Source organism: Aegilops tauschii, chromosome 2, assembly GCF_002575655.3.
Source record: "Aegilops tauschii subsp. strangulata cultivar AL8/78 chromosome 2, Aet v6.0, whole genome shotgun sequence".
NCBI classification, from domain to species: domain Eukaryota; kingdom Viridiplantae; phylum Streptophyta; class Magnoliopsida; order Poales; family Poaceae; genus Aegilops; species Aegilops tauschii.
The window spans coordinates 541,848,545-541,861,253 of NC_053036.3; the positions used below are offsets into that span (position 1 = coordinate 541,848,545).

At 47.5% G+C, this 12,709-nt stretch overlaps 1 protein-coding gene across 1 annotated transcript; it reads left to right on the forward strand.

Moving 5' to 3' along the window:
- The first annotated feature begins 991 nt into the window (after positions 1-991).
- On the forward strand, positions 992-7,105 carry LOC109748337 (galacturonokinase). Its single transcript, XM_020307373.4, has 14 exons — positions 992-1,425; positions 2,177-2,290; positions 3,243-3,314; positions 3,613-3,656; positions 3,967-4,075; positions 4,153-4,218; positions 4,487-4,566; positions 4,705-4,804; positions 5,186-5,361; positions 5,524-5,561; positions 5,645-5,673; positions 5,767-5,836; positions 6,296-6,385; positions 6,517-7,105. The coding sequence occupies exons 1-14, from the start codon at positions 1,372-1,374 to the stop codon at positions 6,768-6,770; spliced, it is 1,296 nt and encodes a 431-aa protein (XP_020162962.1). The 5' UTR covers positions 992-1,371; the 3' UTR covers positions 6,771-7,105.
- The last annotated feature ends 5,604 nt before the right edge of the window (positions 7,106-12,709 follow it).

Consider the following 12,709-nt stretch of genomic DNA (forward strand, 5'->3'; position numbering starts at 1 on the left):
TATATGGTCTTTGGCCCTCTCGCGAATAAAAGAGACTTCAATGCCGGTTCTAGTGCGTGGTCACGTTCGCTCTGAGCCAACAAGGATGCGTGGCAACCGGGTGCAAGAGAGGGCGCGCGCACGGGAGTGTTTTTATGTGGGTTCAGGGTGACGGACGTGTACATGGTAGTGGCCCGGCCGCTCGCAACCCCGGATTTGCATCCGATTTCACGAATTTCGAATAACCGGACTGATACGTGGACCGTGAGGTACCGTGTTAAACGACAAACTACGTTCAAACAGTTTTGTCCAAGGTATGCACGCTTTTGAGGGTCTACTTCGGAGATGCACCTTTATTTTTGCGGGAAAAACTTCCAATCTATTCATCTTCAATCATGGTAGTACAATGAACACTAGAAATAATAAAAATTACATCCAGATCCGTAGACCACCTAGCGACGACTACAAGCACTGAAGCGAGTCGAAGGGGCGCCGCTCTCATCGCCCCTCCCTCGCCGGAGCCGGGCAAACCTTGTTGTAGTAGACAGTCAGGAAGTCGTCGTGCTAATGCCCCGTAGAACCAACGCACCAGAACAGCAACCACCGCGGATGAAGAGTGTAGATCAAAAAGATCCAACCTAAAAATACACGAACGAAGACGAACGACGAACAGATCCAAGCAAATCCATCAAAGACAGATCCGAAGATACACCTAGGTACGAGTGGACGAACAACATGTACCGACCGTAGCTTCCATCTTGTCCGGTAGCACGTACGCTAAAAACAGCACCGCGAGTCCGTGACCCCTCGCGCACATGCATGCAGCGTCGAGCTACAGCAACGTGTGTGGTCACTCACACAGTCCTCCGGAAAATCATTATTGTCCTCCCGTGTACCACTACTTGTCTTGGTTCGCAACCGAACCGACGGCCCACGCACCACAGCTCAGCACAGGAGCGAAATACGTACCAACTTATTTCCGTACCCTCAGAATCAGAAAAGAATCGGCGTAACCTATTTTGGTGCGCCCGCGACGCAGATCACTGTCGTCCGTTCAGAAAATCGCAGCGGTTGGACGTAGCTGTCACCGATGCGCACACAGTCCATCCGGCCGTCCGCGCGGGCGTGAACGGCGGCGATCCCGTGATCGACAACCAACAAATCGCCATCACACTAGCAGACCCACCTTCGCCTGACTGCCAGCGCGACGACGGGGCCAGCCAGCCAGCCAGAGATAAACAACTCACGCGCGCTCGATCGAAGGCGGAAAGAAACAAACACGCACACGCCACCTCACGCCGCCCCGCGCACACTGCGGCCGCGCCACTCGCACACGGCCACCACCTGCTAGGCTGCGAGCGGCGAGCGGCGAGATCGGCGGCGGGCGGAGGAATGGTGGCGCCGGCGGGAGGAGGGTCGCCGTCGCGGTGGCCGTCGGATGAGGAGGTAAGGAAAGGCCCCCACCCCCGCCCTCACCCGCATTGCCTGGATGATCGATCGGGGGAGAGGTGCTCTTGATCTCGCGGCCCCGTAAACTTCGGGATGTTTGGGGATTTATCTAGGGTTCGAGCCTCGAATCGCGGCCGCTCGTCCGCGTTTCCCCATTTGTTTAGCCACCAGTTTGACGTCTGAACTGCTTACTCGACGAACTGTCCAGTTTAATTCCCTTTCCCATTTCTCTAGCGCGGGCGTCGAAAAGGACCTTTTACTGTTAGCGGAATTTTTACCCCAACGGATGTATACGGTCGACGGTAGTGGTACACTGATTGCTCGGAATTAATGTGGTGCCGACATAATTTTCACTATGGCGGTTATTTCTGAATTAATTTGTTTTGTGGGGATATAAGGTGGAGCTTTGCCGAAGACCTGTGGGAGAGGGGACGTAAGGATCTGCACTTATTTTTTCGGTTACGTGGTAATTGCTGATGTGGATGGCTCCAGTAGGACCACAATCTGCTGTACTCTCTGAACGCCTGGAGATTTTTGAGACCCCATCAGCTCAATTTTTGCTATAGCTAATCAGACGAACGAAATTCAGTCGTTTCAGTGGCATCCGCATGACCTGGGATGCATTTTAGTTATGCAATTATATTGGTTAAATTACATGCTTTCCTATGGTAGGTTGCTAACTTAAGTTCATCTATGTTATTGATGTGTATGAGCCTCAGGTTTATTTATACTGTTTCTGGCAATGCAGCTTGACATTGTGCGGAAGAATGTGGTCGAGATTAGTGGAAGAGATGCGAGAGAGGTTAGGGTGGTTGCTTGCCCCTACAGGATTTGTCCTTTGGGGGCCCACATTGATCATCAGGTAACTGCCACTACTTGATAACCTTAAGTCATGGTTATGCTTACTGATGATATGCAATATATCATACTGCAGCACTGGAACCGAAAGCTAGAATTCAGTTGTGCATCCAGCATGCCTTGCTATTCACACAGCTTTGATTGTATACGATGTGCTGCAAGTCATATTGTAGCTACATGACTAGAAAATTGTTGGATAAGATGTGTGGACCAAGTGGTACCAGCAACATTGATCGGCCTTGATGTTTTTTAGGATAATAATTGGCTAGCAGATGGTAACATGTCTGGTTACTAGATGTCCCCCCTGCAAATGTTTGAAAGTTGCAGAAATCTTTGTAAAGCAGCGCTAGCAAGTTAGACATAATGGCGATTACTGGTTCTTGCCAATAACCAGAAATATCAGTTTGGCCTTATTTGGAAAGGTGTGATAACTCCAGATATTTCTTATTAGGGCTGTAGCATGAATTACTTCAGAGTTATGAATAAGCTCCAGCAACATTGGTTTCGATTTCATGTTTAGTTTTTCGCTAAGAAGGACAGTGTTTCATAATCATATTTAGAGGAAGGACAAAATGTGCATGAACTGCTGTATTACGGAGTTATGGTGGGAATGACCCTGTTGTCAGCAGGTAACATACCAATTCAGTGCTGCCAACGGCTAACGGTACAAGGTCCAACTGACTGTAAACTAATGCAAGCCTGCTTGGAATAGCCATTGTAGTATCTTCCACTCTTGGACAAGTCAATGGTGTTGCATGAATCTAGCATTTCGCAAATGGCTATATAGACAGCTAGTTCTTGTGATTTGGGGTGCATAATACTCGTGATTTTGTTCTGATGAAAACTTATCTATTATGCTGTAAGTTAGTTTTGTCTATTTTGTTGTCTCTAGCAATACGAGGATCTGCTAACTGACTTGGAGTACCACTATGAAAATCTGTTCTGCAAACTGGCAGGGCGGAATAGTGACTGCTATGACAATCAATTATGGAGTACTTCTTGGCTTTGTGCCCTCTGATGATGCTGAGGTGGGTAAATATACTGAAGCAGTTTTTCTGTAGGTTCTCTGATATTCCATATATATTTTTGTGAGGACTCTGATATTGTAATCTAACTAATTATTTTTGCACAAATAATCGATTGCACCACCTTCTGAATCTTGTTTCTTAATCTAGTTTATATGTTTGCTAAAACCACCACATGTGGAAAATGTGGTCTTCTTTCAAATTAGTAGTTATGCATTCACACTCGTATAATCAATTGTATCACACTATGGCAATAGTGTTATGCATATTTGCTATTGGTAAACCTCCTTTCCTTTTTCAGGTTGTACTCCAGTCTGGTCAATTTAAAGGCATTACTCGATTCAGGTAGGGCCATACACACCACATCTCTTCAAATACAGTTTCCACCCTATCAAATATCGAATACTCTAGCCACGTGGGTTCACCGAGGAGAACTTTGAGTGCCGTCTCATTGTTTTTTGTGATGACTAAGTATTAACCTGTAGTCACTTCATTCTGTTACCTCTAGCTAGTTCGTGATGAACACATTACCTTGCTAGGAAAGATAGCCCTATTTTATGATAGCTGTTGTTTCTATCCCTAAATTCAGGTTCTGTTAAATCTTCAATGTGAGAGAGCTAAAGTCAGAACTTGCATGCTCCATCACTTTTAACAGAGTTGATGACTTGCAAAAGCCTATTGAGAACCGAGGAAACATAACTTGGGAAAGCTATGCAAGAGGTGCAGTTTATGCCCTGCAAAATAGTGGATATGATCTCAGAAAGGTATCTCCATTTCAACGATGTAACAGTCCAGATTATCCTAGGTTTCAGAAAACTGTTGACGAATAGCTTCTTTACAGGGTATAATAGGTTATATTTCTGGAGTGAATGGACTTGACAGTTCAGGGCTTAGTTCGTCTGCAGCTGTAAGCTAACTGATATGTTATACCTTATATGCATTATCATGTGTTGAAAGCTAACATGGAATTAATACAGGTCCTAGCTACAACTTTTTATTATGCTGTAATTATAGTTAAAACCTGATGTAACTTTGCTAGCATATAGATCATGCACAACAACATATGTTCTTAACTTTTTCTATGCCCCCATCTGTACATTATTTTACTTGGAGTTCATAACAGCATTGTGCAAGAGCACATATTAATATACTTTTCTCTGTACAATCCTCATCAGGTTGGCATCGCCTATTTGCTGGCTTTAGAAAATGTAAATGATCTGGTTTTATCACCAGTTGATAACATTCAGTTGGACAAGTAAGTTTGTTTCCTTTCCATCTCCAATTCTCTATACTATAGGAAGGACCAAAGTAGTTTCAACCCCCCAGTATGTTTGTTGAACTTGCTGTTGCTAACCATGGAATGACTTAGAACAATGTGCATCCTGTTTGTCAGGTCCATTGAAAATAGATATTTGGGTCTTGAAAATGGCATTCTAGATCCATCAGCCATTTTATTGTCTCGATATGGCTACCTCACCTTCATGGATTGCAAGGTAACACTTCGCTTTTATTTTTTCTCAAAGTTTATTACTCCCTCCGATCCAAATTAATTGATGCAGCCTCTGTACATTAATTTGGGTTGGAGGGAGTATGTTTATTTGTCCAGCCAGTATGATTGATTTTTTTAACATCTTAAGGCTGTTGTTATGATATTAGAGAAAGTGCCTTTTCACCCGCAAAAAAAAGAAGAAGAAAAAGTGCCTTTAAGTTCAAATTTTTGATCGAACTGCAGTATTGGGGCTATTCAAACATGTCAACTCACCCTAGCATCCCTTTCCTTATTTTGTGTCGTTCACGCCCAGATTTTGCTGGGAAATGTTAGTTGCAATGTTGTCTGTTAGTATTCTTGTAGTGACTGAGACTCGATTTTGTAGACTGCCTCACCTTCCTACGTCTACTTCTCGGAACTAAGTAAAAGCCAGCAACCTCAAGGTCGGCCGCCATTCAAGATTTTGTTGGCATTTTCAGGTTTGCAACATAACCTACCCAAGTCGCGTGGGTATAATATGCGAGTCTTCGAGTGCAAAGAGGCTGCACGTGCTCTTTTATGGTGAGTTCCATGATCGAGTATTTCAGTTTAGTCATGCAAACAGATGGCATGTTCATTTTTAAAGAACTGAAGTTCATGATCCCTGTGCAGTCTCTGTTAGTAGCTTCCTTTCTCATATAACATAACAAAAGTTTAATCATCATTCGCTACTTGAATTCCCAGTGCGTCAGGCTCTGAAGATGCACCAATACTCCGTAAAGGTAAAATATCTAATTTACATTGGTTCGTTGTGACCTATTCATCAAATCTAACAAGTCTGATATCACTTTTCCTGTTATTGCAGTTGATCCAGGTGTATATGAGGCCCAAAAGGTACCCTACCAATTCCAGCTCCATTTCCTAGATATCTTATTACTGGTACCAGACCTTGAATCTAGCGCATTTTGACAATAACATTTCGTGCAGTGTATATTAGATGAAAATCTTGCCAAGAGAGCTGAGCACTATTTCTCTGAAATGAAGCGAGTTGTTAAGGGTAAGCTTATCATATGTTTCATGTATGCCCTTCAATGTATTTGATTCTGCAACTTGAATTCCTCCTTGACAAGTTTCCATGCACAGGAATATCAAATCCATTTTTTTTAACACAGGAATATCAAATCCATAGTTCACCATATTTGTACTACTCATTGCATGTCCAAAAATAAACCAGTGTTTCTCGACCTTTTTGTTCGGCATACATGAACTGTATGTAGTAGTACTTTGTATTCTTCATGAAAATACTGGGGTTGCATCTATCTCAGTCTATGCACGTCCAAAAGAAAGAGGTGGTTTACCTGGTATTTCTCATTCACCATATGTACTAATAGTATTTGACTGGACCTGCTAGACAGAAGGTTACAGACTTACAGTTAACATTTGACGGTCCACTGACTCTTTCGTACCTCCACTGAAGTTTCAGCTAATACTTTCGTTCTGGTTAATCTGTGTTCAGGAAGAGAGGCATGGGCTCGTGGAGACCTACAAGAATTGGGACAGCTGATCTCTGCATCTGGCCGCAGCTCCATAGTCAACTACGAATGCGGTATGTCCATTGAAACACTTCAGGATCCACTGTGACATTCAGTTTCAGGTCACGATTCTTTTACATGTCGCTAGCAGTCCTGACAGAACGAACGCTACTAGTACTATTTGACGGAATTCCCAAACTTGCAGGGAGCAAAGAGATGATACAGCTGTACGAGATCCTCCTGAAGGCGCCAGGGGTCCTCGGCGCGCGGTTCAGCGGCGCTGGCTTCAGAGGCTGCTGCCTCGCCATCGTCGAAAGCGACCGTGCCGAGGAGGCGGCGGCGTACGTTGGCGCCGAGTACGAGAGGTCCCAGCCAGAGCTGGTGAGCAAGATCCCCGCGGATCGTCGCGTGCTGGTCTGCGAGCCCGGGGACTCCGCGCAGGTCATCTTGCAGTCATGAGCGTCCTGTTAGTCGGGACTTTGTGAAGGTGAGAAGGCCGACACGTGCAAAATTCGTACGTCCTCGTCCATCTGGAACTCCACCCCCTAAATTCTACTCCCTCCGTCCCATAATATAGGACGTTTTTTGACACTAGTGTAGCGTCAAAAAACATCTTACATTATGGAATGAAGGGAGTAGACATTTAGTCCAAGATAAGACTAGCGTTGTTGTGTATGAACTGTACTCAGTCGAGCTCCCAGATAGCTCATCTGTGTATGTGTGGAACCATTTGATTCATTCATTTCCACGTAAGCAATAATCAGTAATGCAAAGGTTCTTCTCAAAGGTGTAAAGGCATCTCCAACGCGGAACTGTCCAGACTGCGCCAACACGGGCCTGTACCGGTCTGCACGCTGGTCTGGACTTGTTTTTTTCCTGCAAACCGGAGACATGCGGGTGTTTGTGGGCTTTTGGACCGCTGCCATGCTTGTTCCTGACTACCCTGGTCCATTAAAAAAACACATGCCTCTCCTGTGCTTTTCATCGAACACCCGCGTCGCTTGCCGTGCCGTATTAATGCCGACACAGAGCATGCAACGGTTGGCATTGATGCTGCACAACAAGACCGGGCATGAGGGCAACACTGACGGATGCGGCCTCTCTGGAGTCACCGCTTCAATGTGACACCGTGTTTCAAGAAACCAACTTCGGGCGCTGCGCCGCATTAGAGCGGGCTGACCACCTGGCTGTGGCAGCGGTTATTTAAACTGCGCGCCGACGATGCACATAGACACCTCCTCCTCTTTGAGCTCCTCCTCCTCTCTGAGCCCCCAAAACTCCAGCGGTGATGTCGCCGCCGTCGCTCTCCGGGCCCCTTGGCATCCACGGCGGCCGGCTCCTCCAACAAGGAGATCTCCATCTCTTCCGGCAACAAGGAGGACCAAACGCCACAACATCAGTCGGAGCAGTGGCCACACCTCCTCACGGAGGCCGCTCTAACTGACAAAGAACATCCGTCTGATGGAGATAATGAAGGAGCATTTGCTCCGTCAGATGGGCCCGACGCCATCATCGCCGGCACATGTCAAGGAGGAGCCACCGCTCTACCGCGTGAAGCACAAGCCGGAGTCCCCACTCTAGTGGGTCAAGGAGCCGACGTCGCACCCGCGTAACCGTGACGTCCAAATCGTGCGCTGCGTCAAGGAGGAGCCGGAGTCGCCCCCACGCAACTGCGGTGTCTGTCGTGGGAGTAAGTCTGACAGTAAGAATAGGGGGTACGTAGGAAGAGGCAAGATCCTAGCTACGATGAGGTTGTGCACGCAAGATGTACGAGTTCAGGCCCTTCTCGGAGGAAGTAACAACCCTACGTCTCGGTGCCCGGAGGCTTGGTCGACTGGATTATGCGTGAGAGTTACAGGGGGTGTGAACCCTTGTGCCAGAGGAGGGGGGTGGCTTATATAGAGTGCGCCAGGACCCCAGCCATCCCACGTTACACATAGTTCAATGTACATTAAGACATGGCCTTACTGGTAACGCCAGTTGTAAAGAGTTATAAATGATCTTCATACTACAGAGTGAATGTCTGACCGTTGCCATCCGGGGTGGCTTTAGATCTTCTGTTCTCCGAGTGATTCTTCTTGTGGTCGAGTGATTCCATCTTTGTCGAATGAAATTGGGGTATCCGAGTGGGACATCTGGTCGAGTGGATTACACTCTATGGTATTTCAGTCGGTACCTTCTGTTGATTCTTGAACGTACATGACTTTAAGGCAGTGACCTTGGGTAGGACGTCTAGGACAGGCCTATGACCCTACCCTAGGTACATGTCATCGTCATTAGCCCCCGAATGAATTGAGGTTCGAGTGAAGAAGGGTTGAAGTTCATTCCGACTCGATTCTATGCTTCGGAGTCATTTCACCAAAGTCTAGTAATCATGTTGAGGCTTCAACCTCATTTCAGTCGACTCAATCGATTCAGAGGTTGTCGAGTGAACTTTACTGACAGTCTTCGAGTGTTGGTTTGGTGCGAAATCTCCGGTGCGATTGGTTGCTCTGCGGTTCCCGGATCTCACGGGATTCAAAATTTTGGAGAAGCGCGCGGAACAGAGTGCGCCGTAGTTATCGAAGTGGGTAGACAGGGGTGCCTCGATTCTTGCGCCACCTTTTTCGCCACGTATCGGGCGCGCGACTGTTGTGGGATTTGACAGGATCGCCTGGGCCCATGGGCCAGCCACTCGGCAGCAGGCCCATAAAGGGCGTCGAGGCCGACGCGTTGCATAGTGCGCCTCAGTCTATCTCTTCCTCCTTCGTTCTTCTACTGCATCTTCCTCTGAACTCACCATCTCCGCTCGGCCAGGGCACACTCCACCGCCATGGGGAAGGACAAGACGGCGGCATTGGAGCGCTCGAAGAAGGCGGCGGCGGCGAAGGGCAAGAAGACGACTCGGGGGTCGTCGTCAAGGTCGGGTTTGCCGCCCGATTTTATCCAGGGGGATTGGGTTCGATCCACGATCCAGAAGGAAGATCTGGAGGATCTGGCCAGCATGGGCTTGATCGCTCACGGATCTTGGAGGCTGTCGGTGAATGAGACCGAGCCTCAGCCGTAAGAGGGTGAGCGCGTCCTCCTTGCAACCCATGTCGATCGTGGTCTTTCTTTGCCTCCACATCCTTTTCTTCAGGATTTCTTGAACTTTTTCGGTGCCCAAATCCACCATTTCCCTCCGAACACCATCACATACCTTGCCGCATTCATCTTGATGTGCGAAAACTTCTTGGGTTGTCACCCGCACTGGGGTCTGTTTAAGCATATATTCACTTGCCGATCTCAGTCGGTGAAGAAAGCTCATTCGACTGACGAAAAGACGCATGTGCTTCAGTTGTGCGGGGGTTTAGGGATTCAGAACAGAGGTAGGCGTGTGTTTCCTGCTATTACCCTTCCCGAGTCAGTCCGCGGGTGGCAGTCGACTTGGTTTTATTGCAAGGACATCCCGACTCCAGGTCAGTCGACCGGTCTTCCCCCAATCACCACGGAGCGACCCCGCCTTCCTTATTCATTGACCGTGACTCTAGAGGAGAAAGGCGAGGTTTCACATCTGGTCGACCAGGTTGTCAGGTTAATCCGGGAGGGGGTTACTGGCATGGATTTGCTGGAAGTGTTCCTCAGTCGACGCATCCAGCCTCTCCAAGCCCGCGACCATCCGATGTGGATGTATTCGGGCGTTGATGACACCGCTCGGGTCCACCCAGAGGAGGTCACCGAGGAGATGGTGGCTCAGTGGCTGCGAATCATAACTTGGAACAAGGACAATCCCAGGGGGTCCAGGAGAATTCAGCCATTCGACGTCGACCATGAGCTGGACAAGGTTTGGATCTTAGGGTTGAGTGGTTTCTTATTCCAATCTGTAATTGCTCTTCATTCGGACTGATGCTTGCTAAACACACTGCTTGCAGATCTACACCGAGATGTACTCGATGCCGAATGGCGAACAACACCAGGAAGCAGGGGAAAGCGCGAGCGAGAGTGCCGGCTGGGAGTCTGAAACCGATGGGGAAGAAGATAGTAAAGACTCGAGCAGTGGCGAGGAGGTTGAATCGCCGCCCCGCTTGGAACGTCGTTCCAAACAGATCCACGATCCTGCAGGTGGGCGTGGCAAGGCAGCTCCATCAAACCCGCAAGCATCCAAGCGCACTCGGACCTCAACTCCAGAACCATCGGAGGAGGCTGCTAAGCAGCCTAGGGTTGCTCCAGTGAAGCCTCAGAAGGCTCTACCCAAGATCAAGGTGGACGTTCCTGTTGCCTCTACGTAAGTGTTTCTCTTCTCTATTTTGCTTTGCTCGGGAACTTCTGTGTTATTGTCGACTCTTTTCCTTGTTTGGCCGAGTGAGTTTTGGAACTCTCAGCGCCGCTACTTCTGGGACATCCATGAACATTGACAAGGAGTGAGATGACGAGAAAACTGCAGACGCAGCCACATCCTGAGCAGGTACAGCTCCAAGGTTATGTTTTTTCTTTGCCGATTGTTTTGGCGGTCGACTGGTATCTTATGGTCGAATGTTTTGCAGCCCCGCCAAGCGTTATTGAACTTCCAGACGACGTCGACCATGAAGACATGCCTCAGAAGAACACTGGAAGAAAGAGCAGGATTTCAAGCAGGAGGGCGCCTGCCAGCAAAGTGCCTTAGTCGTCGTCAGCGCCAGAAGCAGTCATCCAGCAATCCTGAGATCCAACTCGGGCTTCTGTTTCTTTTGCTGATCCTGTGTCGACTGAAAGTCCTTCGGCGTCGACTGCTCAACTTCTTGCTTCGTTTGTGCAACTTCATGCTTCAGATCCCTTGGCAGCTCAGTCTGTTCCACCAACTCTGCTCTTTGTTACCCATCATGTCCCAGAGGACCAAGTAAGCGCTGCTAAGGAAGCTATACGCCAAGCAGGACTTATGATGGAGCAAATGAAGGTGGTGTACGAAGCCAGCGGATGACCCACAAGTATAGGGGATCTATCGTAGTCCTTTCGATAAGTAAGAGTGTCGAACCCAACGAGGAGCAGAAGGAAATGATAAGCGGTTTTCAGCAAGGTATTCTCTGCAAGCACTAAAATTATAGGTAACAGATAGTTTTGTGATAAGATAATTTCTAACGAGCAACAAGTAACAAAAGTAAATAAAGTGCAGCAAGGTGGCCCAATCCTTTTTGTAGCAAAGGACAAGCCTGGACAAACTCTTATATAGAGAAAAGCGCTCCCAAGGACACATGGGAATTATCGTCAAGCTAGTTTTCATCACGTTCATATGATTCGCGTTCGGTACTTTGATAATTTGATATGTGGGTGGACCGGTGCTTGGGTGCTGTCCTTACTTGGACAAGCATCCCACTTATGATTAACTCCTATTGCAAGCATCCGCAACTACAAAAGAAGTATTAAGGTAAACCTAACCATAGCATGGAACATATGGATCCAAATAAGCCCCTTACGAAGCAACGCATAAACTAGGGTTTAAGCTTCTGTCACTCTAGCAACCCATCATCTACTTATTACTTCCCAATGCCTTCCTCTAGGCCCAAATAATGGTGAAGTGTCATGTAGTCGACGTTCACATGACACCACTAGAGGAGAGACAACATACATCTCATCAAAATATCGAACGAATACCAAATTCACATGACTACTAATAGCAAGACTTCTTCCATGTCCTCAGGAACAAACGTAACTACTCACAAAGCATATTCATGTTCATAATCAGAGGGGTATTAATATGCATATAGGATCTGAACATATGATCTTCCACCAAATAAACCAACTAGCATCAACTACAAGGAGTAATCAGCACTACTAGCAACCTACAAATACCAATCTCAGACTTAGAGACAAGATTTGGATACAAGAGAGGAACTAGGGTTTGAGAGGAGATGGTGCTAGTGAAGATGTTGATGGAGATTGGCCCCCTCCCGATGAGAGGAGCGTTGGTGATGACGATGGCGATGATTTCCCCCTCCCGGAGGGAAGTGTCCCCGGCAGAACAGCTCCGCCAGAGCCCTAGATTGGTTCCGCCTCGTGGCGGCGGAGTCTCGTCCCGAAAGCTTGCTTATGATTTTTTCTTGGACGAAAGACTTCATATAGCAGAAGATGGGCACCGGAGGGCCACCAGGGGGCCCATGAGGCAGGGGGCGCGCCCAGGGGGTAGGGCACGCCCCCACCCTCGTGGCCAGGGTGTGGGCCCCCTATGGTATTTTCTTCGCTCAGTATTTTTTATTATTTCCAAAAACAACTTCCGCGGAGTTTCAGGACTTTTGGAGTTATGCAGAATATGTCTCTAATATTTGCTCCTTTTCCAGCCCAGAATTCCAGCTGCCGGCATTCTCCCTCTTTATGTAAACCTTGTAAAATAAGAGAGAATAGGGATAAGTATTGTGACATAATGTGTAATAACATCCCATAATGCAATAAATATCGATATAAAAGCA